At 53.6% G+C, this 26,260-nt stretch overlaps 11 protein-coding genes across 11 annotated transcripts; 7 read left to right on the top strand and 4 right to left on the bottom strand.

The window, feature by feature from the left end:
• Window positions 1-181: 181 nt before the first annotated feature.
• On the top strand, window positions 182-1,674 carry BO95DRAFT_404086 (pepsin-like aspartic protease; the record flags this gene model as incomplete). Its single annotated transcript, XM_025583948.1, has 4 exons — window positions 182-274; window positions 330-454; window positions 512-1,053; window positions 1,115-1,674. The coding sequence occupies 4 exons, from the start codon at window positions 182-184 to the stop codon at window positions 1,495-1,497; spliced, it is 1,143 nt and encodes a 380-aa protein (XP_025447112.1). The 3' UTR covers window positions 1,498-1,674.
• A 1,229-nt stretch (window positions 1,675-2,903) lies between these two features.
• BO95DRAFT_427510 (uncharacterized protein) lies at window positions 2,904-3,551 on the top strand (the record flags this gene model as incomplete). The annotated part of the gene is made up of 1 exon (XM_025584799.1): window positions 2,904-3,551. The coding sequence occupies one exon, from the start codon at window positions 2,904-2,906 to the stop codon at window positions 3,549-3,551; it is 648 nt and encodes a 215-aa protein (XP_025447111.1).
• A 171-nt stretch (window positions 3,552-3,722) lies between these two features.
• Window positions 3,723-4,351, bottom strand: BO95DRAFT_438385 (putative quinol monooxygenase). Its single transcript, XM_025585504.1, has 3 exons — window positions 4,089-4,351; window positions 3,970-3,997; window positions 3,723-3,913 (listed from the first exon to the last, which is right to left on the bottom strand). Exons 1-3 carry the CDS (start codon window positions 4,271-4,273, stop codon window positions 3,779-3,781), a joined length of 348 nt encoding a protein of 115 aa, XP_025447110.1. The 5' UTR covers window positions 4,274-4,351; the 3' UTR covers window positions 3,723-3,778.
• Window positions 4,352-6,753: 2,402 nt separating this feature from the next.
• On the top strand, window positions 6,754-8,063 carry BO95DRAFT_498005 (TauD/TfdA dioxygenase family protein; the record flags this gene model as incomplete). The annotated part of the gene is made up of 4 exons (XM_025590908.1): window positions 6,754-6,991; window positions 7,057-7,383; window positions 7,460-7,834; window positions 7,909-8,063. Exons 1-4 carry the CDS (start codon window positions 6,778-6,780, stop codon window positions 8,061-8,063), a joined length of 1,071 nt encoding a protein of 356 aa, XP_025447109.1. The 5' UTR covers window positions 6,754-6,777.
• A 695-nt stretch (window positions 8,064-8,758) lies between these two features.
• Window positions 8,759-9,175, bottom strand: BO95DRAFT_427507 (uncharacterized protein; the record flags this gene model as incomplete). The annotated part of the gene is made up of 1 exon (XM_025584798.1): window positions 8,759-9,175. The coding sequence occupies one exon, from the start codon at window positions 9,173-9,175 to the stop codon at window positions 8,759-8,761; it is 417 nt and encodes a 138-aa protein (XP_025447108.1).
• Window positions 9,176-9,723: 548 nt separating this feature from the next.
• BO95DRAFT_379662 (putative aldehyde reductase) lies at window positions 9,724-11,000 on the bottom strand (the record flags this gene model as incomplete). Its single annotated transcript, XM_025583326.1, has 5 exons — window positions 10,719-11,000; window positions 10,459-10,648; window positions 10,230-10,402; window positions 10,085-10,184; window positions 9,724-10,022 (listed from the first exon to the last, which is right to left on the bottom strand). Exons 1-5 carry the CDS (start codon window positions 10,986-10,988, stop codon window positions 9,724-9,726), a joined length of 1,032 nt encoding a protein of 343 aa, XP_025447107.1. The 5' UTR covers window positions 10,989-11,000.
• Window positions 11,001-12,215: 1,215 nt separating this feature from the next.
• On the top strand, window positions 12,216-13,586 carry BO95DRAFT_449412 (uncharacterized protein; the record flags this gene model as incomplete). The annotated part of the gene is made up of 1 exon (XM_025587949.1): window positions 12,216-13,586. The coding sequence occupies one exon, from the start codon at window positions 12,216-12,218 to the stop codon at window positions 13,584-13,586; it is 1,371 nt and encodes a 456-aa protein (XP_025447106.1).
• Window positions 13,587-14,148: 562 nt separating this feature from the next.
• On the top strand, window positions 14,149-16,367 carry BO95DRAFT_470285 (FAD-binding oxidoreductase; the record flags this gene model as incomplete). Its single annotated transcript, XM_025589509.1, has 4 exons — window positions 14,149-14,182; window positions 14,449-14,987; window positions 15,070-15,935; window positions 16,007-16,367. The coding sequence occupies 4 exons, from the start codon at window positions 14,149-14,151 to the stop codon at window positions 16,152-16,154; spliced, it is 1,587 nt and encodes a 528-aa protein (XP_025447105.1). The 3' UTR covers window positions 16,155-16,367.
• A 685-nt stretch (window positions 16,368-17,052) lies between these two features.
• Window positions 17,053-20,910, top strand: BO95DRAFT_351822 (acetyl-CoA synthetase-like protein; the record flags this gene model as incomplete). The annotated part of the gene is made up of 1 exon (XM_025582098.1): window positions 17,053-20,910. One exon carries the CDS (start codon window positions 17,053-17,055, stop codon window positions 20,908-20,910), a length of 3,858 nt encoding a protein of 1,285 aa, XP_025447104.1.
• A 1,085-nt stretch (window positions 20,911-21,995) lies between these two features.
• BO95DRAFT_470284 (C-3 sterol dehydrogenase/C-4 decarboxylase family protein) lies at window positions 21,996-23,241 on the top strand. The gene is made up of 3 exons (XM_025589508.1): window positions 21,996-22,641; window positions 22,693-22,792; window positions 22,853-23,241. The coding sequence occupies exons 1-3, from the start codon at window positions 22,060-22,062 to the stop codon at window positions 23,209-23,211; spliced, it is 1,041 nt and encodes a 346-aa protein (XP_025447103.1). The 5' UTR covers window positions 21,996-22,059; the 3' UTR covers window positions 23,212-23,241.
• A 1,119-nt stretch (window positions 23,242-24,360) lies between these two features.
• BO95DRAFT_459065 (glycoside hydrolase family 30 protein) lies at window positions 24,361-25,900 on the bottom strand (the record flags this gene model as incomplete). The annotated part of the gene is made up of 2 exons (XM_025588619.1): window positions 24,361-24,968; window positions 25,036-25,900. The coding sequence occupies 2 exons, from the start codon at window positions 25,898-25,900 to the stop codon at window positions 24,361-24,363; spliced, it is 1,473 nt and encodes a 490-aa protein (XP_025447102.1).
• Window positions 25,901-26,260: the final 360 nt, after the last annotated feature.

Below are 26,260 nucleotides of genomic sequence, written 5' to 3'. Positions count from 1 at the left end.
GAGTAGCTAATTTGTCCTTCAGGGTCTGGAATCTCCACCACCCGCCGATTGTCTCACATTATTCTAGAAGACTTGGCATTGGGGACTCCGGGACTGCCGCCCCTGATGCCCTACTTAAGGCCCGGAAAAGATCTACATTCTTCGACAAGTCTTACCACAATTGAAGTGTTAACAACTCAACATGGTCTTGCGATCCCTTCTTCTTGCACCTGTACTGGCCACCGCCTCTTTAGGCAGCGTAATCGATCTCGATATCAAAGTCCGCAATGGCTATGTAATAAGTTCCTGCTCAAATGAGAATGGCGGTTCATGCTCCTGACTCTTTACAGAGAACCATTGAGGTAGACCTGGGCACCCCCGGTGGCCCTTATGATCTGCTCTATGACACCGGGTCAACGGACCTCTGGGTGCTGGACGGCAAGTGTACCGACGATGGTTGTCCCAACGGCAGCGGGTATAGTTACACCCATCTTCCAATCTTTTGATATCCGAAGCTCACGCCGACCGCAAGATACTCCCGCCACAAATACAATCTCACATCTACAGGAAAGAACCTCGGCCTCAATGGCTCCATCGAATACAGCGGGGGTACCGTTGAGGGCTACAGCGCGTCCGACATCCTCAGCATCCCCGGAACCAACGTCTCCTATCGGCAGTCCTTCCTCGTCGCCACCGACAGCACCTGGGCTGCGCTGGGCGCCGATGGGTTCCTGGGTCTCGGCTCCTCGACGATCGCGATTAACAACGCGACCGCCCCCTTCGAGCAGATGATGCAGGACGAACTGCTGGACCAGCCCCGGTTCGCCATCTACGCGGGCAAGGGCGTCTCCACCACATCCGAGCCCAACCCCGAGAACAACGGCGTCTTCACGCTGGGCGGAAGCCACGAGGACATCTACGCCGACGGCGAGCTGCAGTGGCTCCAGACCGAGTCGCCCTTTGAGATCTTCAAGACGGGGCTGTACGGCATGCAGGGCCACAACACCACCAGCGACGGCAAGAATCAGTCCAGTGAGCTGCTGAACTGGTACGGGACTGCCATCTTCGATACTGGTAAGAAACATCGTCCGCAAGGAACAGGGATCTCATCTGATAATCCAATCTCAATGTGAAGGAGCCTCCTCGATCGAAATTCCCGAACAATACATCGATGAGGTCTACGCGATGACTCCATTCAAGTACTCGGATCTCCTCAACGGGTACCGGCCGCTGTGTTCCGAGTTCAACAAGACCTGGTCTGTCTCCTTCACTATCGGATTCTATGGCGAGGCGCCCACCTTCACTCTCACCGGTGACCAGTTGGCGGTGCCCGGCTACCAGGACGATGACCACTGCTTCCCCCCGTTCAACGCCTGGAACAGCTTCAACACGATCTTCGGGCAGCATTGGATGCAGAACTTCTACATGGTCTATGACTTTGGGTCGTTTGAGCCCGAGTCGTATAATATCCGCTTGGGGATTGCGCCGTTGAAGAAGGAGTATCGTCATCGGGCTTGAGTTGCCCGGAGAATACTAGGTATAATGAGCGGGTTGATTCTCCGATGATCGTGGATGATCGTAGAGGATGCTGAGCTGTGAGAATTGTAGCATCGCTGAGATTTGATTTAGCGCATACATCGTCAAAAGGTCATCTGCAGAGCTAGTGGGAGAGAGGAGAACACATGGAAATAAGACATAGTAAGATGTCAGGTCTAGCGATACTGTCAAGTAGAGCTGTTCGGCACCAACATCTCTCGCCTACCGTATCCATAGATCTAGGTATGAATCAGCCGGCAGGGTACGTTGACAGAAACGCCCAGGCTACGCCACCTTCTATTAATGCAGAGCTTTGAGGGCATCGAGCTCGCGGAAATTGTAGATCTCTTCGAACACATCATCCGACACCCACCCGAAACCCCGGGGACAAGCCAGATGGCCCTTGCATTTTGCTACACTCCGCTTCGCGCCTAAAGGGATCTTTCATTGGGCTTTCACAACCCCAATCCCAGCAATATCCTGGCGTCAAAGCTTACAACCCATGGGTCTGTGGTTCACTTAATGCCTGAGCATATTGAAGAGGAAGCTCCCTGAGCAGTTATCACCAAATCTGAAAATCGCACGGAAGCATGTGAAGCTATCCGCGGATTGTTGAACCATAAGCCTGTCAAGCTGTCAAGCATGCCGTTGAAAAGAATAAGTAATGTCGATCGCTGTCCAATCTGGGGACTTATTAGTGGGCTGCAGTGAAATTATGGAATGGGCTAGTAGACATCTATACTCGAATGTCCAGACTACGAAAATCTCATCGCGCCTGCCGATGTGGGATTTGCGAAGATGGTGACTCGGAGCTCTTCTCTGTCACCAAATGGACTCTTTGACGAATGATTGGCCTGAAGCTGAAATTGAATGAACAACTAGGACAATGCAATTATTTGAGACATTGCTGAGGTCCAGCTGAAGTAAATGCAGGCATGACTCAAGACGAATTTTCTTCTTTCGTTCGAGGCTGGTGGAAAGCAGTGATTCTGGTTAAAAAAAGGTATAGGGGATTTTCTTTCATTTTGCGGGTTATCTCCTCTTTTGAGTAGAAAATAGGGTAAAGGGCCTCAGTGGTGGGCAACTCAGGTTAGGTCCTTTGTGTCGAAGGTAGTGACAAGGGGATTGTTCAGCTTAACCGGAAGGTATCACCAAAAACATCCCAGGAAATACTTTTCACGGACCTGGTGTCGACACACTGATGTCGAACTGGCTGGCTTATAAAATGCGCTCCTGAACCGTAGGGATTCTCTATTCCCTTAGCAAGGCACCCACCCCCCTAAATCTCAACCCTAACCAACATAACATCCAACAATCAACACTATAATCCCGAAAATTCAGATCAGCCAGCACACAGCACTACTGCACAGAAAATACACTCCGCAAACATGGCCACCCAACACATCGAGGCCCTCGCAGCCATATTGCATCACATCCTTGCCAACTACTTTCCCGAAGAGCAAAGCTTTCAAATTCCCGCGACGCCGATCACACCCACTTCCCCATCCGCCGAAGACTGCGAAGCTCCCATCTTCTACCAGGTACTCACGGCCTCTAATACTAAAGGGGTGGCTTTCTTCCCGATCCTGATTGCCGCACCCATTGCCTGGCCCCAAGCAGCAACGCCAGATTTCCAAAAGACCTTGCAAACCCGCTGCGTCGAGATCCTCCGCTGCCACTGGGCGCGCCACACCCCCGGGGACTCCCGCCCTCCAGCCGTTGGAGCGGTGGTGGTCGGCGACGAGCTGCGACTTTGCTGGGACCTTTCGGTGCCCGGGACGCCGGGGCTGAAGCGGATGATGGAGAGTGTGATGGGACGGAAGCTGGATGGGCATAGCAGAACCATGCATGCCCACTCACGGGATTGGGCATTCGTCGGGGCCGTGTTGAAGGAAGTCAAAGATTTCCTCAAGCCGTGGATATCTAGTGGAAAAGTGGATGACCGTGTAGAGAACGGAGACGAAGAGGAGATCACGGCCGAGTTGGCCGACGCTTACTTGAAGGCTCTCGAGGCCGGGATGCTACCGCCGATGTAGCCTCTTTCAATATGCTGTACCTCGATGACTGAGGTACCTCCGGCTACATGTCTGAAGAACATCCGTGAAGGATTGCAATTCCTTTTTTACAATTTCTCCCGTCTTCTTTCCCTGCTGCAAGAGATGAAACCTATCTCTTAGAGCATAATTAGAACCACAAAAAAGAGACAATACAAGGTATGAAGCCCTTGGTCTAAAAGCCAAGGCATGAATTCAATTCATAATATCTAGACCTGATTCGTAGACTTAACCATTAAATAGGGCGCCCCAACCCGGTTGAGGATCTTCGCTTCGCGGGGCTTGATGAACATCGGTTCAGTGATCGCCAGATAGTCCTTGTAGTAGGGTTTCTGTATTTGCACCTAAATCAAGTGTCAGCGACGTAGTGATCTCACCCGAGGAAAGATTGCCGCTTTACCTTAAAAAGCCATTCGGCAGTTTGTGACCTGCAGACGGTGAGTAAGTCTCATGCTCAAGAATATTGCGGCGCCCGAAAAATCCCGACACCAGATAAAGGCAAGGGAGAAATAGACATACCAATTCTCCACCCAGGATACAGTGCCCGGCTCCTCCGGCGACTGGTAGACCTCGAAAAAGGTACACTCGGGCTCCCCGATGACATTTTCGTACACTGGCTGGAAAGCTTCCCAGAATTTGGGCAGGTTTGCCGGATCTATGTGGATGGTGATGTGGAGGGAGATTCCGCGGTTGGGGGTCGTCATCTTGAATGCTAGGGGATCGGAAGACGATAGGGAGGATGATATGAAGTGTGGTGTTGAGTAGGTAGTGAGAGGAGGATGGATGTTCGAAGAAGATCTCCATCCAGTGACTGCGATACGCTCATTCTTATAGCAGTCGGAGCAAACTAAAATCTGACATCTCGGCAAAGGCTGGCTGGCTGGCTGACCATCCGGCCGTCAGGCTGAGCTTACGGGTATGTTGTATGATCGCGCTGCCATCTGAAGAAATTCTGGCAAACGCATATGCTGTGAGATATGACCCACCCAGGATGAAGACACATCGCCCATCAAACCAATGAACACAGAGATTCATACCTATAAGTTAACTAGTAGGTTTGTGAGCACAGCAGTAAATGTGGATCCATGCAACACTGCCGCAAAGCTGGCTGAAGGGCTCGGCGTTAAGCTCGGAGACAACAAGGGACGGAGTCGCGGGTTTGTCACCTAATAGGTAAAGTCGTTAAAAGACGAGATGATATGGGTCTCAACGGTGGGCCAGTGGCACTATTCTCACCCACTCTATTGGTGCGGTCGGGTAGGGCGTCAACATGTGGAACTTGAGATATTAAGGCTATTTAGCATCTTTGTATATCAAACAGAATTGCTTGTTAGATTTCATGTTGTTTATATCTTTACAAACAGAGTACAATTAAGATGATAGGTTATGTAATTAAATGGTGGCATTGAGCTATAAAGACTGCTTATCACTGCTGACCTTGAAAGCGAGATGATGGTCAGCTGACTGCAGCTTCTTTAGGACATGACACGAAGCCCTCAGTATGGTGCTGAGCGGAATATACACGATGAGAAGAGCTTCGGTGAATTACTTCCCTACCCCTTTCCTGTATGGCTGACCCAACCCCTGGTGATATAGCCTGCAAACCTGATTGCAATTGCTTGTGGTGGTTACTGTTTCGATGGTTACTCCCCCGCGACCGATCTTCTTCACCTTTCCCGATGGGCTGAAAAGTATCATTGATGGAGAAGAGAAAAGACAGGTGGGGTGAAGTATTGTTCGAGCATGACAACCTATAGGCAAGATTAGTATACTGTATCAGAAGATTCGTTTCTGGTACGAACGCTTGTGCCCGAAGGGTATCTCCGCTAAGATATTCGCTCACTGGAGTTTGTAGTAAACATTTCGTGTAAAGAAAGCCATGATTAGACCCGTCGCTGTTATCCAATATAAATCAAGGACTATACTCGCTATGTCAAAGTTTCATCCTTGTGTTCAGGAAAGAAAAGGTGAAGCATTTCAGAATCCTACAAAATTGTCAGCAAAGGACATCGAACCATTCAACGTTGGTGAGCATCCGGGTATTGGGAAGAGGCTCATTGAGTCACCGTATCCATTATTTAGAATTCACGGAAGCTCAGAGACGCTGAAGACGCACAAGCAAGGAGCTGAATCTCTTTCGAGCAATCTCCTGGCTCGAAGGGCTGGGAGCTGAATTTGAGAAGCGTCGAGATGTACTGTGATTGAATACTCCTTCACAAGCTACTAGAGGCTTGCAGATAAGATAGTGAGTGAAGCTCGCAAGCGTAGGGAGTAGAGGACGGATTCATGTCATTAGTAAAAAGAGCAGACAGTTTGTAGTCGGGGCAGAGCTGGGCTCCGTGGAGGGAGATCAGAGAAGCCGAAAGAGTAAATTATACTTAGGATTATAGAACCCATTGATCTGATTTATGAATTGGATAGACTATTCAAAGCATAGATGATTATTTCCTATGACTGGAGTATCAGTGATACATCATTTGTGGTAAATAGTGTTTTGTTGTTGGTGCTTTTATATTCATTTTTCTGGGTATACAAAGATTGCAGTAGCACAATAGAACTTAGGAGAAATCCACTCAGACAACCTCACACCATTGTTTGTTTTCCATTCCTTCGTAGCCCGACACACCGCACAAAAAGAAGACTATTGCGATCATAGATAATCGACTTCGGTGATGGCCGACATATGCGGAACAAGGGAGTTGCAAAACCGCGACTAGCAACAACTAGAGAGTAGGTCGGACAAGGCACTTATAACTGTAAATGGAAGTCTACTGATGATAACAAAGAAAGTACTAACTAGACCCTGGTCAATCGGCTGACATATACCTGATTCGAGACCGGCATTTGCGTGACCAACCCCTCGTATGGGCTCACCGGAAGTCGGCGATAAGCCGTGCATGGCGGCATATGGCATTATCCGCAGCTTCAATCACGTCGCTTTCAGCAACTCAGGATCTAGTATCGGCAACGTTCCACAAAACTAAGCTGATAAGCATGTCGCGATAGTGCAGCGACATACGGACTTCTGCGGGGTACGGGTGCTATGTCCTAGAGTTTGTAGGCAGTAGAGCGAGAGTCTCAGAAGATAAGGTCAGAAGAGGAATTGGGATATAAGAAGTCATCGTCCTCACCTCATGCAAGTATACTCAACTTACTCAATCAACCAGATCACATCCGGATCCAACAAAAAGGTGTCCTTCTTCCTACCATGGCTCCATCTCTGACCGAAACGGCCGCCCATGTCGTTCCCATCCCCACCAAGCCATCACAAAGAGAACCTGTCCAAGCGACCGGCGCACTCGACGCCTACGACTCCTTCGACGTGACCCCCATCATCGGTCGCGAGTTCAGCAATGCGAACCTGAAAGAATGGCTGCGCGCCCCGAACTCTGATGATCTCCTGCGAGAGCTCGCCCTCACCGGTACAGGATCCTCACGTCTATGAGAAACCCTCCTTGAATCGCTTGTTAACCAAAGGATGAGACAGTATCCCAGCGCGGCGTGGTCTTCTTCCGCAAACAAGACGACCTCGACAACGACCTCCAAAAGGAACTCGTGCAGCGGCTGGGCCAACTCTCCGGCAAGCCCTCCACCTCGGGACTGCACGTCCACCCGATCATCAACGCGAGCCGGGAGCACGGCGACAAGGACAACGAGATCAGCGTGATCAGCTCGCGGGCGCGCCAGAAGCTCTTCAAGGGGTTCGAAAAACGCCAGAGCAACAAGCGCGAGTGGCACAGTGATATCACCTTCGAGCCGATTCCGAGCGACTATACGATCTTGCGGCTGACGGAGTTGCCGACGACGGGTGGGGGTGAGTACAACCTAGCCCTGAACCGGATGAGGTGCTTGCTTGAATCTATCACACGAGACTGACCACGACTTGACAGACACCCTGTGGGCCTCCGGCTACGAGCTGTACGATCGCATCTCCGAGCCTTACCAGAAATTCCTCGAGGGGCTCACCGCCACCTACGCGCAGCCCGGGTTCAATGAGATCGCCAAGAACAACGGTTTCGATGTGTTCGTGGGCCCGCGGGGTGCCCCCGAGAACGTCGGCGAGGTCCTGCAGGCCACCCACCCGGTGATCTGCACCAACCCGGTGACGGGCTGGAAGAGTGTGTTTGCTGTGGGCCACCATGTGCAGAAGATTGATGGGTTAACTGAGGAAGAGAGTCGCCATCTGCTGGACTGGTTTGTGAAATTGATTGTCGAGAATCATGATCTCCAGGTTCGGTTGCGGTGGCAGAATCCGAATGATTTGGGTAAGATGCTGCCTTTCGGATCCTTACTTTGATGTTCAAGGGAATGAAGTCGCTAACAAGGCTCATATACACAGCCATCTGGGATAATCGCAGCGTGTACCATGCGGCTACCCCAGACCACGAGGATTTCGGCCCACGCACTGGGCAGCGTGTGGTGGGGTTGGGGGAGAAGCCGTATTTGGATCCGAGCAGTACCGGAAGACGTGAGGCTTTGGCGAAGACTGCGTGAAACCAAGAGTTTGCTTTTGGTTGTGGATAAATGCTATGTGCGATGTGGTAGAGGCTAACAAATGTCTGTGTTTCATTCACTATGTAGCATCAGCGGATTGTGAAAATCGTGGCGCGTGACCAATCCAGCGTATTTTGTAGGCATAAATTGATCGCTTGACATGCTGTAATCTTTCTTTACGACAACAAGGCTGCTTGAGCTAGTCGAAGGATCCTCGACTGGTGAAGTATCGAATTCTACAATCTCAGCTCAGCACTAAACCAAGCCTAGTTTGCGCTATATGATTGCGTAACCTAGAGAGACATTCTCGTCAAGCAAGTCAATTAGGCATGTCATCGAACCTTTTTCGTTGTATTACAACAATATCCATATAAGGGTTGTGAGGCACAGCTGAACGGTGGAAATCACTCTATTGGTGCGGTCGGGTAGGGCGTTAACATGAGGGGCTTATGAACTTAGGGCTATTTAGCATCTCTGCGTGCCAGACAGAATTGCTTAGTATATTTTATATTGTTTATAGATTTACGAGCAGAGTAGAATTACGATGATAGGTTATGTAATTGGATAGTGGCATTGAGCTACAAAGGCTGCTTATATCACTGTTTACCTGGAAAGCGCGACAACTTCCTCCTCAGGAGGCTCGGCTGAAGTACAGAACTAGAAGACCGTTTGCTTCAAACCAGAAGGGCAAGATCTCAAAAGTTGTCGTCAAACCACGAGGCGACATTCACCAGGAGATAGACAAAGGCCGATCCCAGAAAGAACATCTTGATCGACCCACCGACAGCGAAATTGGGCCGGTAGGGGTAAGTCGACCAGAGGTAAAAGCCCAGGCTCGCAAATAGCGAGGCAAGAAGCAGCAGTCCCCGATCCTGGTAGTAACAGCCGATCTCGGAACTTTTATACCAGTCGTAGCCTCGGTACCAGTAGCTCATAATCAACTTTTGGATAAACCACAGGATAGTCTGGAAGACCAGAAAGGACCACATAGCAACACGCACGGTCACCTTCTGGTCCAAACAGGTTTCCTTGGTCGGGAACATTCTAGAGGTCTTGTTCTCCTGCAGTGGGATGTAGCTCTCCCGATCGACCGTCGGGGTTTCGAACTTCATTTTGGTAGGTGGTACACGAGTGATTCTTGCTAGGTCGGATTATGACTGGTCTTTCTCAGCTTGTCAAGGATCGTTCGCAGGGTGTTGACAATTGCCTCGAGAAGAAATCTTACATGGGTTTTAATAGACTACCGAGATCGAGATGACGCATCTCATCTAATACTGTCTTTCTTTGTCGGCTCTGCCTTTCCACCTAATATTCTTTAGTAGCTCCTGTGGTATACTGAGTAACAATAGAATACTGTCCTTAATTTACAAAGGGAGATCAAGCAAGTAACAATAGTAAATTGGATGCACAATGAGCAGCGGATCAAACGTTTTTTGATGTTCTGAAATCCCTGCATTTGTCTTTGTCTGCACAGAAGAGTCACACAAAGGCTGGCCTGATACCTAACAAGCAATCAATTGAAGGATTCCCTCAACTCACCTCAGCTCAATCTACGCCCCTGTCCCTGTTTGTTGTTGGAGAACAAGTAATTTCTTGAGCTGTCCAGGACAACAGGTCTTGGCAGCTTCGCAGAATGGCCCCATAGACAGGTGTCAGATCATCAGTATCCCTCAATACCGTTAACCAAAGATTCCCTCAGTGAAGTCCACCCAGGCTTGCCATAGAAGCTTTGCAGTAATTCCTCAGCGCGCCTGGAGGGCACAAGGTCAAACTTCTCCTTCACTATATCGTAGGCTTTGGGGACTTGGTTATTCTCAGGCCGTAGCTCTCGTAGAATCGTCAACACCTCGGCCCAGTTGTACGGGGCTGCGGCCGCGAAGATGCGCTCGGATTGCACGGCAGGGTCGAGCAATGCAATGACATGGAGACGCGCCGTGTCCTCCACATCAACATACCAATCTAGAGATGACCCGTTAGCTGCACAGTTTTAGTGCGATAAGATAGGCACCGGGAGTTCTTACGTGGTGGGATCATCTTCATTGCAAAATCACTTCCATTGAGCAAAGTACGAGTGAGGCGCATCGACGTGCCTTGATGCTCAGGGAATAGGATTGTGCCGAACTAGAAGCGTCAGAATTCGAAATTGATCTGGTTAGATGAACATACATTTATATTTGGAAGAACCGTGTTCAAGGTGAAATGCGGCTTGTGCTCCTCTATCCAGTTCCACGCGTTGCGCTCAGCGGTGACCTTGGCGGCAGTGTACACAGTGCTGGGCTTCATATGGTCTGGAGTGTCAGAGTCCCAGGCAGCCGCTACTGCAGCATCGTTCCAAGTGCCTATCCATTGTCAGCGAAAGAGCTGCAAGCTGTCCAACATAGAAGATGATGCTCACTCTGGTCCACAGTCTTGCTTGGCAATCCAAATGCATCATCCATCGCAAGACATGCTGCATTCACGGAAGAGGTAAGAATCACTCGTTTGATGGATGGCGCCTTTTGCGCGGCGGTCAAGACGTTCATTGTCGCTGCGACTACCCCGGGGATCACATCGTTTGGGTTGGGGCGATAAGACATGTCGGAAGCCTTGTTCAAGAAAGATTCTATCTAAGTCTCATTTCTAACGCGAGGGGTAGAGGCTGGCAGATATGCCTACCACGTGGACAATACCACCTGCATCTTGCACCGCGACATCCAGAGCTCCTTCATCTTCCAGTCGGGGAACGATCGCGGTCTCGAACCTGCCGGGGCCGTACTTGGATTCAAAGCCCTTGACAAGCCATGGCTTCTCCGAGCGTACAGTGCCTCGCACTCTATAGCCTTTGGCGAGAAAAGCGTTGATCACCTGGGAGGCGATGTAGCCGTTGGCTCCCGTGACCACGACCCAAGAGTCGATTGGTAGGGTATAGTCGGTAGAGATAGTCATGATGGTGATAATGGTGATAGTGATGATGAGTCGAGGCCAAAAATGAGCTGTTCTGAACACTGTCTCAGTCTCAAACCCAGGGTTTTTATACTCATTGTTCTGGCACCAGCCTCCACGATGAGGCTATACCCAAACGGTACGAGCGTAAGAACTGACGATGTGGCCAATCAGAGAGGGTGCTACGGGTGCGGGACCGACCGCCGATCGGAGCCGACCTCGGGGGCTCTGGCTTTCCCTACCATATCACACCGCACTACCCCTACTCCTACTAGATCAAATACCACGAACAAGCTCACATATAAGCGACAGAATGCACTGCTTTGCAACCTGACAGTCCCTACACCCTGCTATGAACTTCTTCGTCTATATGATCACTCTAGCCACCGGAGAAATCACACCAAGAATCCATGCCGTCCACTAGCATCTGACTCAGTGGTTGCTGGCCCCATTCGAATGTCCTCACTAGCACTATAGCACTGCAGTATCTTGCCGAATTCAACTCCCAAGGAAGACCATCTACAAATTCGAAGTTCAAAACTCATGGTCAGCTCGAATTTCTCTCTGGAATGCCTGCTCACCCCTATTCTCATTCTCAGGCATCCACCCACCGCCCAATCAGAAGCATGGAGGAGGTAGCCAGCCTTGCGGCGACGGCTTCACCCGCTAATCGGACGCCGTCACCATTAGTACTGCACACTAATGGGTTTAGTGAAGGATTATCACCACTATAACTCACCAACTATCAGCTCGCCGCGAAACAAAGGACTGTTTTAACTCTCCGGGTCAACTCACGTGATGCCGACCGATATCTCTCCGCGTCGCCCTCAGACTCGTGATTCCGCTTCTACTAATCTGACCACTCTGATGATCAGACAAGCCAGCTCATGGATCCTTCTACAGTAGCCAAACCCACGGTCAGAAACGGCAAACCAAGACAGAAGAGATGGTTTCCGCGAGTGAGAACGGGCTGTATAACTTGCAAGTACGGATCACCGAACCGGATAGTCCCGGACAGTCCGAGTCGCATATGCCACGTAGGCTAACCGTTGACAGAATCCGTCGCATCAAGTGTGATGAGAGAAGCACAGAGTCGCAGGTCGCAGACACATCAATCCTATTGCGCACATCTCGTCTGACACCCAGCGTGTCAATAGTTGTCAGAAGTGCGTGTCGACTGGACGCCGCTGCGACGGGTACGAGCCGATCCGCACGCCACCAGTGATGGGAATGCCCTCCGCCTGGGACTTTATCTGCGATGACTCCACCGAACTCGACAACTTCTCGTTCTTCCAGTCCGTGACCACTTCGACACTAGCTGAATTCTTTGACCCCGGATTCTGGTCCGATCAGTTGTTGCGGTTCGCCCACCATTATCCGGCCCTCTGGCACGGCATGACCGCTCTGGCCTGCCTGCATCGAGACTATGTCGGCCAGGATGTTCGCTTCACTGCGCCCGGAGCACGGGAGATTCGCAGCAGGCGATTTGCATTGAAACAGTACAACAAATCCATCCAGGCGCTGTCGGAACTGTGCTCCAAGCCCGTTCTAGGTTTGGAAGATCGCATCGTCGTGCTGGCCACCTGTGCGATTTTCTCGTCCATGTGCGTCTTGCAGAGCCAGCAGCACCAGGCGTACATGCACATTCGCAACGGGCTGAAAATCATCTCCGAATGGGAGTTCGACTACCAGGAAGTGACAGTGTGCGGAGACTATGTGGCCGCCAGTATGCTGGTCCTGATCTTTACTCGCCTCGACTCCCAGGTCATTCCCTATATGTTTGCCTGCGACGACGCTACGACGTGGATTGACCGTCAGGTGGTCCCACTGTATGCCCATGCCACATTCCTTACTCTCTTTGACGCATACGTATCTATCGAAGCGATCTACAATGGTGTGATGCGGCTGATGTGGAGGTTCAACAAACGGGGCGCGAATTATCGCCCCATCCCTCTCCCAGACCGCGAGGCACAGCTGCAACTCTTACAGGCGTGGGACCAACAACTGGCCATTGTTTTGGAGACGTTATCGGCAGAAGCCCGGAAATCCAAGGCAGTGGACCTACTGATGGTGCGCCGGACTCTGGCCGGGCTCTTCTACCATGTTGATCTCGCTCCCGGCGAATTGGCCGCCGACCTTTATCTTGCGGAGAGTGTGGAGCTCGTGGACCGGGTCGCGCGGATCCTGGGAGATGGGGGCAATGTCCATCTGCAGCGTACCAAGGCAGCGTACACTCTCGAGACTGGGATAGTTGAGCCTCTGTTCTGGGTGGCTGTCCGGTGTCGCGAGCCGCAAGTGAGACGCCGAGCGCTGAGGCTGCTCCGACAGTATCCCCGCCGCGAGGGTATCTGCGACGGCATTGTGGCGGCGGGGACGGTCGACAAGCTGATCGAAATCGAGGAGACAGGGTGCCCCCGCGCACGTGGTGATCCAGAGAAAGCAAGTCCCTGCAATGATGGACAGTGGGTGTGTGAGAAACATCGTGTCTCGACGTGGGACTTCGTTCTGCGGTCCGAAAGCGAGGTTGCCGTCACGTACAGGACGGTGGAGGACTTTGCTCTCGACCGCCCGGGGACAAAGCTGTTGTATTCGTGGTGGTAGACCAGTATGTTTGGTCGTTGCATCAGCGATTAGAAAATAGACAGATTGATTCAACCTTGCTTTGGTTTGTCGGCCGTCTTACAGAGGCAAGCCTCGACTTGAATCCGTCCTTGGATGACAAACTGTCATCGAAGAATATTAAGCCTTTTTCGGCTTCGCCGTAACCCTACATCACTACACCCAAGCCAAGAATCATTATCATTCAAATAAATACTTATCTGCCTTGATAGCCGACACACCATGGATTTCGGGTGCTGTCCTCCGTGTTGCTTCAAAGAGCACTATATTTTCAAAGACAATAGCACCGGCTAATGTTCCCTCGAGCCCCTCCCTCGCCAACAGTATATATCATGCACCATTCGCAAGATGCATGCACAAGCGGTAACGCGACATGGATTAAACAGGGAAATAGAAAGACGGAGGAATCATCAAACAACTGTCGGGCAGACTCCAATTGACGAGGATTCTAAGCGAGAGGGGATCTACAGGGGCAGGCCTCAAAAATCCGCCGTCCGAAACGCTCCCACCTCGGCAAACCAGCAGCCAAGCCCTGCTTGTGAACATGGCTGCAGATCCACATCAACCGAAGGACGTTGGTCCCTGACTATATTTCTAGCCTTATCAAGGGTCTGGCCAGTCAGAAGCCAACCAAGCAGGGTCTGGGAGTGAATATTCCGTTTGATCCGTCCCCTGGTGGAATACGAAATAAATACGGAGCAGGGCCGTGGCCACCCCAATTTCAGGACGGTCGGATTCATTGATATTTAGCACAACACCCTCAGCCCCAGGAATGGTGTCAGGAGCAAGATCTCACAGATTCATACCTTCACAATGCGCTCGATAGCCCTACTACTGGCCGCAGCCCTCCCGGCCCTAGCCACAAGCACTGCCAACAGCGACGCAGTAGCCGTGTGCGAGTACTTGCATACCACCTACCCCCAATACACCGTCTGGGATCCCACCGGCCCCGATGCTCTTCACACCTTCTGGAATCAATCCTACTATACGAACGCGGTGACCGAGTACTGGAACGGGGTCAACGCGGAGAACCGACCCGCCTGCACCTTCTTCCCCGCCAACGCGCAGCAAGTGGCTGCCGCGGTGCAGCAACTGAACCAGCATCCGGACGCCCCCTTTGCTCTGAAATCCGGCGGCCACAACTTCAACGTCGGGTTCTCCAGCACCAAAGGTGGCGTGCTGATCTCCTTCCACGAGAACCTCTCCTCGACCACCCGCAACCCCGACGGACAGACCTTCCACGTCGGGCCCGGCGCACGCTGGGGCGATGTCTACGCCGTTGCCGAAAAGACCAACCAAGTGCTGGTCGGCGGACGACTGGCTAACATCGGAGTTGCGGGTTTCACTCTCGGGGGCGGATTGTCCTACTACTCCGCCCAATACGTACTGCCCCTAGCCCTAGAACCCCGTTGCACTATCTACTTCCCAGCACGCCCAACCAACCCCCAAACTAATCCAGTACTAGGGCCTAACCTGCGACAACGTCGTCAACTACGAAGTGGTCCTCTCCAACGCGACCATCGTCAACGCAAACCGCACCTCCCACCCAGACCTCTGGTGGGCCCTGCGCGGAGGCGGGAACCGTTTCGGGATCGTCACCAAATTCACCTTCCAAGCGCACCCCCTCGGAGACGACGGCAAGATCTGGGGTGGGATCAAGGTATACACCGCCGACAAACGCGCCGCCATCTTTGAAGCCCTGGCGGAATTCATCCGCGACTACCCAGACGCCAAAGCGGCGGTGATCCCGACCTTCGACTTCGGGCTGCCGGGGGCCCTCATTTCGAACCCGATGCTGTTCTTCTTCTACGACGGCCGCACACCCAGCGCGGGCGCTTTCGCGGGACTGGACAAGATCGAGGCGCTGATCGACGGCACTAAAACGACCAGCTACACCGAGCTGACTAACGAGGCCGGCGGGGCCAAAATTTACGGGATCAAGGCCGCGGCGCGCGTGAACACCTTCCCCAACCTCGACCCCAAGAATATGTCCTCCCTGCTGGAGGCGCACTGGTCAACGTACCAGTCCATGATCCGGAATGACTCCTCCCGGGACCTCGATATTCAGATCGGCACGTTCACGCCGCAGCCGCTCTCGGTGCGGATCGCCAACGCCTCGCAGGCGCGCGGCGGCAATGCCCTCGGCTTGGACCCCCGCCACGGCGATAGGTTCTGGGTCGAGAATGACCTGATCTGGGTGAATGATCACTGCAACGAGGCGTGTCCCGGGTATTTGAGGGAGGTTGCGGATCGTGTGAATGTCGTGTTCGATGAGACGCTGCGTGGGGCAAGGCCCACGAATTACCAGTCCGGGGATGTGGATTTTGTTTCGTGAGTTTTCTTTTCCGGTGGAGTCTGTGGGTATTGGGAACGGGACTAACGCGATCGATTGAATGATGCAGGGTCAGTCCGTTGTTCATGAACGATGCGGCGGATTATCAGGATGTGTATGCCAGCTACGGGGCGGAGAACCAGGCGCGGTTAGAGCGGATCGCCAAGGCGTATGATCCCAACAGGTTTATGTTCCGGCAAGGGGGGTGGAAGTTCTGAGTCTTGGTTAGGTGAGGTGTTTGTCGGGATCATTCTGCATTAGCTTCAGGGTGTAATCTTGGGTTCTGCACTCGTGACGAAAGAGAACCCAGGCTAAGAGGGTGAGAGTGAAGGATTCTGCTAGGGCTTTGGAATTGGTTTTTCAATGTTGATATTCATCCATGGAGGGAGAGATCGGTTTTCATAGGACCGGTAGATCATTTTCCAATAGCGTATCTCCAGCTCATTACTGCGGTTGCTCTGCTCCACGATCCTCACTTCCCATCTCTCAGTCAAAGGACTAACCGTTTGTTGCGGAAGAATCATCCAGCAGTGTTTCTAGCTATGCTCAAGCATTTGTCTGTAATTCTTGATGAGGATTCCTCAGCCATGGACATTTTAATCGAAGACCAAGGCAAATTTCCTGCACAGTAAGCAAGGGGGAAGGCAGATCTCGCAGCAGCTGAAGATACCTTTCCGGTTCCCTTTGCAGTAGCTCACGACGGCCAGATCCCGGGCCCGGTGACTGTGTTTTACTCGTCCAAACCTTGGTTTGGCTTCTTCAGTGACGATGCTTCATGAGTCAGGATCTGCTCTTATCATGTAAGGTGGTTCTGAACTTGCGAGTCGGTGAGCAAGGCGGGGAGGGATGGGTGCACTTTCCATTGCCCTAAGCCGGGTACTGCCTCTCTCCCGGAGACGAGACCGTGGCAAAGTTATTTGCTCTTAAAATCTCAGTAAGCTGGTGGCGCTGTTGTGGATTCACTACACCCGCAAGATGTCATCAAATTCAGACCCAGTCAATCCAGCGAAAACCGATGGCCTTCGAGAAAAATTCACGGAATTCGAGGGAGTGAGGTTTCCTCCCGTGCCCTCGGACTCGTACCATGCTGCGTCGGATGGCCACGTTCGAAGAGTAATGTCTCTGGGAACATCGACGGGCAGTTCCCATGATAACATCTCAGCCCTGCTCTGCTTGAGCTGGGCCACGGTGCTGTCGTTGTACACTAATGCAAGTGACGTGCTCTTCGGGCTGATCGATGACAGCCACGGTACCGGCAAAGGGTCGGAGGCGCTCGTTCCCTGTCGCCTGCTACTGAAGCCGGAGGACACCCTCGCCGCCGCAACGGCGAAGATCGCTCAATTCCAGGATCTAGTCCCCTCATTAGAGCAGATCGGTCTGACCGAGCTGCGCACCATGAGCCCCGACGCCGCGAAGATTGGCACTTTCAACAACCTGCTCGTTATCCGGCGGGGAGCAGTTGGCAGTCGTGTTACGAGCTTCCTCGACCCAAATGGCCATCCCTACGCCTTGACGATCATCTGCACCGTGGAGTCTGACAGGATGTCGATCCACGCGCAGTTTGATCGTTGTGTTTTGGAAGAGTTCGTGGTGGACTCGATGCTGGATCAATTGGCCTCTGCCTTCGACTGCGCGCGGGATGGTAGCGCCTCCCAGGTCCGAGAGCTTCGAGTGATTAATCCCAGCGATATGCAAAAGATCCGGGATTGGAACTATCGCGTCTCTCTTCCGGAGAAAGGGACGACATGCGTTCATCATCTCGTCGAAAGCCGGTGCCGGCAGCGGCCGTCGGCCCCCGCCGTGTGCGCGTGGGACGGCGAATTGACATATGAAGAGCTGAACCAGCGAGCCTCTCGTCTGGCACGCCAGCTAGTGGTGCACCACGCCGTGAGACCGGACCGGCTCGTCTTCATCCTGACGGACCGGTCCATGTGGACGACGATTGCGGTGCTCGGGGCCCTCAAGGCCGGGGCGGGCATCGCGTTCCTGGACCCGTCTCAGCCCACGCATCGACTTGTCACTATCTGCAGCAAAGCAGAAGCCCACTTGATCCTGTCTGTTGATAAGCATGCTTCTAAGGCCAGGCATTTGGGACCTCCTGTGGTGACATTCGCGGAGATAGACAGCTACCTTGTGACAGACAACGAGGAAGAAGAATTCCACCTACCCACTATGCAAGGCCATCATGTCGCCTACGCCACTTTTACATCCGGCTCCACCGGAGAGCCCAAGGGTGTCCTGATCGAACACGCAGCCTTCACCTGCAACTACAGTCGGTATCGCGAGTTATCGGATCTGACCAGTGATTCTCGGGTGCTGCACGGCGCATCGTACGGATTCGTCGTCAGCATCCTCGAGAATCTGCTCACGCTGTCGGTGGGTGGCTGTGTCTGCATTCCCGCCGACTCGGAGCTGCAGGAATCCGTCACGGCTGCGATGCAAAGATACCGCGTCACCTGGACAATGATGACGCCCTCCGTGGCCAGGACCATTGACCCTGCCGCATCCCCGTCCGTAAAATCGGTTTTGCTGGCGGGCGAACCGATGGGACGGACTGACCTGCGCCAATGGGCCAGCCACGCCGATATCTACAACCTGTACGCGCAGTCGGAGTTTTGTACCGCCATTACCTTGGCTAGAAAGTCTGATGCTGAAGGGGAGGGCGGACCTAGTACCCTTGGACCGGCTGTGGGTTGCCATGCTTGGGTGGTGGATCCCCAAGATCATGATCAATTGATGCCCATTGGGGCAGAGGGGGAGCTGGTGGTTTCGGGTCCCTCAATGTTTCGAGGCTATGTAAACAATCCCGACCAGACGAGTGTAGCATTGATCGAGGATCCAAGATGGATGCAACCGCAAGAGATCGGAACGGGCTTGCAGCTGCTCAAAACAGGCGATCTGGTCCGCTACAACTCCAGTACCGGATCACTGGAGTTCCGCGGCCGCAAGGGCAATCGAGTGAAGATTCGTGGACAGCGAATCGAGCTGGGGGAAGTCGAGTTCCATCTGCGCACCCACTTTCCGGACTCCGGGAATCTGGTCGTCGATCTCGTGCATCCCGTTGATGAGAGTGCTGAGCAGCATCTGATCCTAGTGGCCTTTGTCCTAACGAGCGCAAAGGAGAAGATTCAACGGAATACCACCGCCGTCTTCGGGGCACCGACACCGGAGTTTCGTCTCCAGGTGCAACGTGCCTTGGCAGAGGTGCGCAATGTCCTTCCAGGATATATGGTTCCCTCGGCCTTTGTGGCTGTAACAACCTTTCCTCGTACCGTATCCGGGAAACTGAGTCGCGCTGCTCTGTGTGAGGCCGCGTCGGGATTATCTCGAAAGCAACTGGCCAGCTATACCACCGCTCCGAAGTCCTATCAGTCGCCTGCTACGGAGCCCGAGCGCGTGTTGCAGGCCGTTTGCGCGGAGCTGCTGGGCCTCCACCTGTCCTCCGTGAGCATGGACGATAACTTTATAGATCTGGGGGGTGACTCTCTCTCTGCCCGGCGGCTGGTGGCCATGGTGCGTGCCGAAGGCTGGGGCCTGTCCCTTGTAGATTGTCTTAGCGAGCCTACTCTGAGCCACCTGGCACTGCGCGTGCAGCAGCCAAGTTCAGACAACATGGACCCAAGCCCTCCAGCAGCTGCCCAAGACCCGTTCGAGTCAATGAAGGAAGAATTCCTCCGCAACCTGCCCGAGGGCCTAAACCCGGACCTCGTCGAAGACGCCCTACCTGCCAGAGAAATCCAGGGTCTGTATTCTCAAGAAGAGATCCAAGACTATCTCCTCTGGCAGCTTATCGGCCCGTTGGATACGAGTCAACTGCGTCAGGCATGTGAAGCCCTTGTCCAAAAGCATCCCATTCTCCGAACCATCTTCCTGCCATACCAGGACCAATGCATGCAGATCGTGCTGCGCAACATCAATCCTCCCTTCGAGGTCGTGCATTCCACCAGTGCGAGCCAAAGCCTGGATGTACTTGCCCGCTCGCTCGCAATGCAAGACCGCCAAATCCGGTACCAGACCATTCAGCCCATCGTCAAATTCACCCTCATCCAAGCCCAAAACAGCCACAAAGCAGAGCCCCCTATTCTAATCATGCGCCTCAGCCACGCGCAGTACGACGGCCTCTCCCTTCGCCCTTTACTCCACCACCTGGCGAACCTCTACACCGCTACGGCGCAGCCACTCCGCACGGACTACGCAGACTACACCCGCCGATGCCGGCAACTCCTCACCCCACAAGCCCTAACCTTCTGGCGCACTCTCCTCGACGGATCAATCCTCACAAGCCTCCACCTTCCCCAACCCTCCCCGGACCCATCACGGCCGCACCCAGCAGAAGACAAAACCCTACACCTCACGCGCACAGTCCCGCTACCCTCCCCGCTACCGCAAGGAATCACAACAGCCACCCTCATCAAGACCGCCTGGGCCACCGCGCTACACCAAGAGACCCACTCCCAAGATATCGTCTTCGCCCAGCTCGTCAACGCCCGGGACATCGACCTCCCCGACCTCGACACCCTGATCGGGCCCTGCCTGAACATCATCCCCGTCCGCGTCGGCTTCCCTCCTTCCCCGGCTACTCCCGACACCTCAAAGATGGGGGCACATGCCCTGCTTACCACTGTGCAAGCCCAACACGCCCACTCCCTGGAATACAGCACCTGTCAATGGCAAGAGATCGTCACCCAGTGCACTGATTGGGCGAGGAATGGTGGAACGAGTACAGTGAGCTCGATCGTGCTGCACGAGAACTTCGACGCCAAGCCCGAGGTGGATCTGGGTGGCGGGCGGAGGTGGAAGATGCTGTCGCCCATCCTCTCGAATCCGCCGGATCAGACCATCTTTTTGACGACGTGGCCCGAGTGGGATGTGCTTTCGGTGATGTTTTCGGTGTCGAGTCGGTGGGTTCGAAGAGAGGATGCGGAGCGGTTGGTGGAGCGGTTTTGTGGGAATTTGGCGGGGTTTGGGGGGTGAATCGTGCATGGCTTTGGGGCTTGGTGTATTTATCTCAAGTGCTTCGGGTTATGTTCTGGGGTTCTGATGTTGATTGATGTGGTTTGGTCTGCGATTTGTGGGTGCGGGAGTTCTCGGTGGATGTTGGAGACGAATTTGGAGTGCTCATCACGCTCTAATAGCTTTAGATATCAAAATCAGTTAAGGAAAGATCATGTTCACAAAACGAATACCTCTTGATACCGCCTCAACAGTTCTGTTTATACGGGTGGGCTCTTTTGCTTCCCACCATAGATCACACACCTCCAACATTCAGCCACGCCTTCTCCATGGATCTTTACGGAATGGCATCTTATCAAGCTCTTTGACAGATTTTCAGATCACATCATGTCTTCTATGGAAGCATTTCATACTCTGCTTAAATTCTATCTTCCGAGAAAGCTCGACTCAGATGGTCTCCCTCCCAGTTCTGGTATTAGGACTCTCATATAAGACGAGGCCTCATGGTCTCAAGTCTCCAAGAGAGGAGACAGTGTCTCCACTTTCTCCACTGCATAGACCAAACTTCCGTGGTACGCCGGAGAATCTGAATGACAACGTATATTGAGACCGCAAGGAATGCCCGTGAAGTGCTTACTTTGACGCGAACAGCAAGTCTCGGCGAAAAGACTTGGGGGAGGGAGACACTATTCCCGCCTTCCATTGGTAGGGTAGGAGAAAGAAAAGATGAATGGATGGTAAGATCTCAAATGAAACAACACGCTGTAGATACCGGCAAGGCCCGTGCCGGGAGGGAGACGATGTGGAAGGCGTATTTAGCATAAGCTGGCATCCTTCCGCATACTAACTTATGTGGATCCAGTTTGGTTGAGTTGATTTTTCTTTCTTTCTCTCTTTTTTTGGAGGGGGGAGCTACGGCACTAGTAAAATGGTATATGAGTAAGTATACTATTGTACTGCACAGTAAGTTAATATGCAGTACTTTTGTCTGGTCCGAATTCCGCTAAATGTCGGCAAAGTGATGAGCCGCTTACACTCACAATTTGCCCCTTTGTTTTGTTTTGTATTGCACCATCTCCCCCCTTCCAACAACACCCATTCGTCTCCATCATAGGTCATAGTCATATACATATACAGTCTGAAAGTCATTCATCCTTCCGACCACTCACAATGGTCATGGTCGAGGGAAACACCCACTTGAGCCGAAGCACGGTCCTTGTTACCGGTGGATCCGGGGGCCTCGCCAGCCGGATCCTCCAGCTCTTCGCGGAGCGTGGCTGCAACCAGCTACACTCCCTTGACCTCCGAGAACCATCTCACTATCTGCCCGGAGTGAGCTATCATACCGGAGACCTGACTGACGCCGACGCGATACGCCAGCTCTTCCAAGACGTGCAACCTGAGACCGTCATCCATACCGCCAGCCCGAAATTCGATTCTCCAAGCCCCATCATGTACAAAGTCAACGTGGAAGGCACCCGAGCCCTCCTCCAGATTGCGCGAGGAGCGGGCACTCAATGCTTCGTATACACCAGCTCAGCCAGCGTCATCAGCGACGCCCAGACGGATCTGATAAACGCCGACGAGACCTTCCCCGTCCTCCTCGAGGAGGGGCAACAGCCAGAATTCTACGTCTACACCAAGGCCCTCGCAGAGTCCTATGTACTGTCCCAGAACCAGCGCCGAGCCCCCAACCCCTTCCTGACCTGCGCTATCCGGCCCTCGGGCATCTTCGGTGTCGGCGACCTCGTCGTGCTCCCGGGCATCCTGGACGCGTATTTCCGCGGTCAGACCCAGTGGTAGATCGGCGACAATCAGAACCGCTTCGACTTTACCGAGAATACGAATGTCGCGCACGCGCATTACCTGGCTGCCGCGGCGCTGCGGGCCCAACTCTCGAAAAGTCCCGACTCGCCGGATGAGGATCATAACGATGATGACGATGATGACACGACAAAGGTAGATGGGGAGGCCTTTTTCATAACCAACGATGAGCCGCGATGCTTCTGGGACTTCACGCGGCTGGTGTGGAGGTTCGCGGGGGATACGACGCGGGGCGAGCAGGTATGGGTGATCCCACGGCCGTGGGCATTACGCCTGGCCGGCTTCCTGGAGTGGGTCTTCTGGGCACTGGGGCTGGGCCAACCCCCGTTGACCCGGACCAAAGTGCGGCTCAGCTGTATGACGCGGTACTTTTGCATCGACAAAGCGAAGACGCCGCTTGGGTATCGGCCGGTGGTGGGGCTGGAGGAGGGCCTGCAGCGAGCGGTGGAAGACTGCTTGAGTCGGCGGGCCACTGAGGGCTTGAAGAAGTTCTCTTGAATAGAACGGTTTTCTGGAAAGCGAAGATGGATTCAATCGATACATGTACCTCTGAGGCTGTGAGGCAGGGGATCCAGTATTCAATGTAGATTGAGAAAGTTAGTAATGGCAGAAGGAGAGAGAAGTTCTTAACCGCCCAAGTGAGGTTACTTGAAGCTATGTGACACACGGTCATATACACTCCTGCTTTAGGGAAAACCTCTATATGGCTTCAATCCTGGGGAGAGTAAGTTTCCATTCACATATAAGACCTGAGCCCACATTGGCGAGTGAGTGTTTCCTCGCATGCCGCATGTGATAACCGTGTCATCCATTCTGTCTTCTTGTCGAGGACATTGTTGACTGCCACACTCCTCTGCTCACATACCTCACATACTCATGCTTGACCATCAACCCTGTAAACCCACCAGCCCTTCAAGCCCTCAGCGTCCGCATCATCAGCCACAGCATAGCGACACCCACTCAAACTCGTCGCTCAACTCACCGTTATCGACATCTTGATATTTTGTCTCACATGGCAACACATCAAAATCCAGATCTTCCTCATCAAAGCCACCAAAAGCAGCACGAGTCAAGCGCTTTGGCTTTTCCTGAATAGGTCGGCCGTGTCGTACCAAAAGACAATTATCAATATCGAAGACCAAACTTACACTGCCCCCCCCCCCCCCCCCTTCCTTCTTTCGCCTCTCCGCCAGCATCACGCACAATCTCCCCTACGCCAGAATTCGCGTCAGCGACCCTGATCGCAAATATCTGAATCTGGTGGATTCCTGTCCCGCCGAAGCAATCACGCGCACTCAATCTATATTGACCACCGGATCGTCGGCACGTGACCCTGCCAGCTGTTTCGCAGGAGCTATTATAACAAGGGTATTTCCCCCTTTCCCTTGAGTACTAACTCCGAAAGAATCACAAGAATCACTAAGGGGCCGAAGGAGGGGGGGGGGGGGGGGTTGTATTTTCCAGCGTTAGAGGATGATGATGAGGTTGAAGAGTAAGACTAGTATGCCAGGTTACCCGAAATTCGAATTCACAAATGATTGCATAGACCGTCATCTAATGCGCCCCTTAAGAGGAAGGCGATCCAGACCCCCCCCCCCCCCCCCCTCCCCACACACATCAAAAGAGAAAAAGAAAAAGGTAAGGTTCTCAACCAGGCAAAACCCAGGTCGTCACCGACTCCTCCGGCACATTCCCACTCCACACCCCGCCCGACCCCAACGTCACCGTCACATACACATCATTCCCAAAGGTATTCTGGATCACCACCGTGCGCGAGCCATCCGGGTTCACCGAGGCCACCGACTGCACCCCGCCCCCGTTGTCATACGTGTAACTGCCCGTCCCGCTCACCACGACCGCCCCGGGGGGCATGAACTTGCTGAACTGCGCCATCATGTAATACGCCGTGTTCAGCGTGTAGCTCGTGGCGCTGTTCACCGTGACGAGCCCGTGGCAGGTGGCGCACCCGCCCGAGGAGAGGTGCGGCCCGTCGTCGGAGTCGGTGCCCAGCGTCCAGGCCATGACGCCCGCGGCGTAGTTCTGCAGCGGGCCCATCGTGAAATCCGCGGCTTGGTGCCACGCCCCGGACGCGGGCGTCCAGCATTCCGTCATGTACTGTTCGGTGTTTGGGTTGGTGCTGTGGAAGCTCGAGAGGACGGTCCAGTCGACGTTGCTGGCGTAGCAGTGCCACGCGACGGCGGGGACGTAGGTGCTCGCGCCGCTGGAGAGAATGGTTTGCGGGTAGCTTGGGACGTCTTCATGCTTGTTAGTGGGCGGTGGTGGGAATGGGAGATGAGAAAGGTAGTCTCAAGGGGCAAGTACCGGTATTGTGGTCGTAGGCCCAGACCTTGGTGTCGAGGCCCGCTTGCGCCAGGGCGGGGCCGACGTATTTCTCGATGAGGTCTGCGGACTCGTATGCATACACGTACATGGTCGGGTAGCCTGCTTGGCTGTTCAGAGGCTCGTTCTGGATGGTGATCGCGTCGATCGGGGCTCCCAGGTTGGTGTACGCTTGGATGTATCTCACGAAGTACTGGGCAAAGGCGGCGGCGTAGCCCGTGCTGCCTGTGCCGCCACTGGTCAGGTACCCGTCGTTCAGGTTGTTGTTGGTCGTGCTGCCGTCGATGACGCCATTGAGTTTCATCCACCCCGGCGGGCTCCAGGAGGAGCCCAGGATCGTGAGGCTGGACTGCAGCGTCTTCATTGTGGCGAGGAGCTTGGCCATGGCGGTGCCCCGATCGCCCAGGTTGAAGCCGGTCAGCGACGGGTCGGCGGCGTTGTTGTTGTCGTCGTAGGTGTAGGCTGGGTCGCCGGAGAGGTCGGAGGCGCCGATGGTGTGTCGCATCAGAGAGAAGTTCGCGCCGTCGGTGGTCATCAGCTCGTTCAGCAGCTGTTGGAGCGTGGCTTGGTTCAGGGTGTTGAAGGATGTCACGGTCGCGTCGGTGACGGCCGCCCCGAAGCCATTGATGGTCTGCCGGTGGCCGGACGCAGTGTCGTCGACGGTGAGCTTCCAGGTAGACGCAGATCCGGGACTGCCGTTGCCTTGCACGGGGGCAGTGATGGAGCTGAGTTTGTAGTTGCCCGCCGAGTTGGAGCTGTATGCTGCAGCCTCGGTGGCGCGTTTCCCGCTGGCCGCGGCGTGGCCGACGGCAATCAAGCCAGCCAAAGCACCTAGGTTGACAAGCATTCTGGTGTGTGTTTTCTGGTTTGTATGGCTTCAGATCGTGCAGACTGAGTGATAAGACCCTGAAGATAAATAAGCAGCTGGAATGCTAGGGGTGGTGGGGGGATTGTCTCCACAACTGACTCGCTTCTTGGCATTAGGTGTTTCATGGGCAATCCTGCTATGCCCCAAGTGTTGGTTGGTAGCATTGGGGGCCGACAGAAGCTCCAGTCATCATGGCCCAGGCGTTGCACAGCCTGCCCAGAAGGATTCAGCTTGTTTAGAAATCGAATGGGGGCTGCCCTTTTGGGAGAGTGGTCCCTGACCCAAGGCCCGGTTGGAAATGAAAGGGGCCATCTTTGCCTGTCTGGGATGCGATCGGAG

The sequence above is a fragment of the Aspergillus brunneoviolaceus genome (assembly GCF_003184695.1).
Source record: "Aspergillus brunneoviolaceus CBS 621.78 unplaced genomic scaffold BO95scaffold_4, whole genome shotgun sequence".
NCBI lineage: Eukaryota > Fungi > Ascomycota > Eurotiomycetes > Eurotiales > Aspergillaceae > Aspergillus > Aspergillus brunneoviolaceus.
The sequence above is the reverse complement of the archived record's forward strand: the minus strand, read 5'-3'. Positions and strand labels throughout refer to the sequence as shown.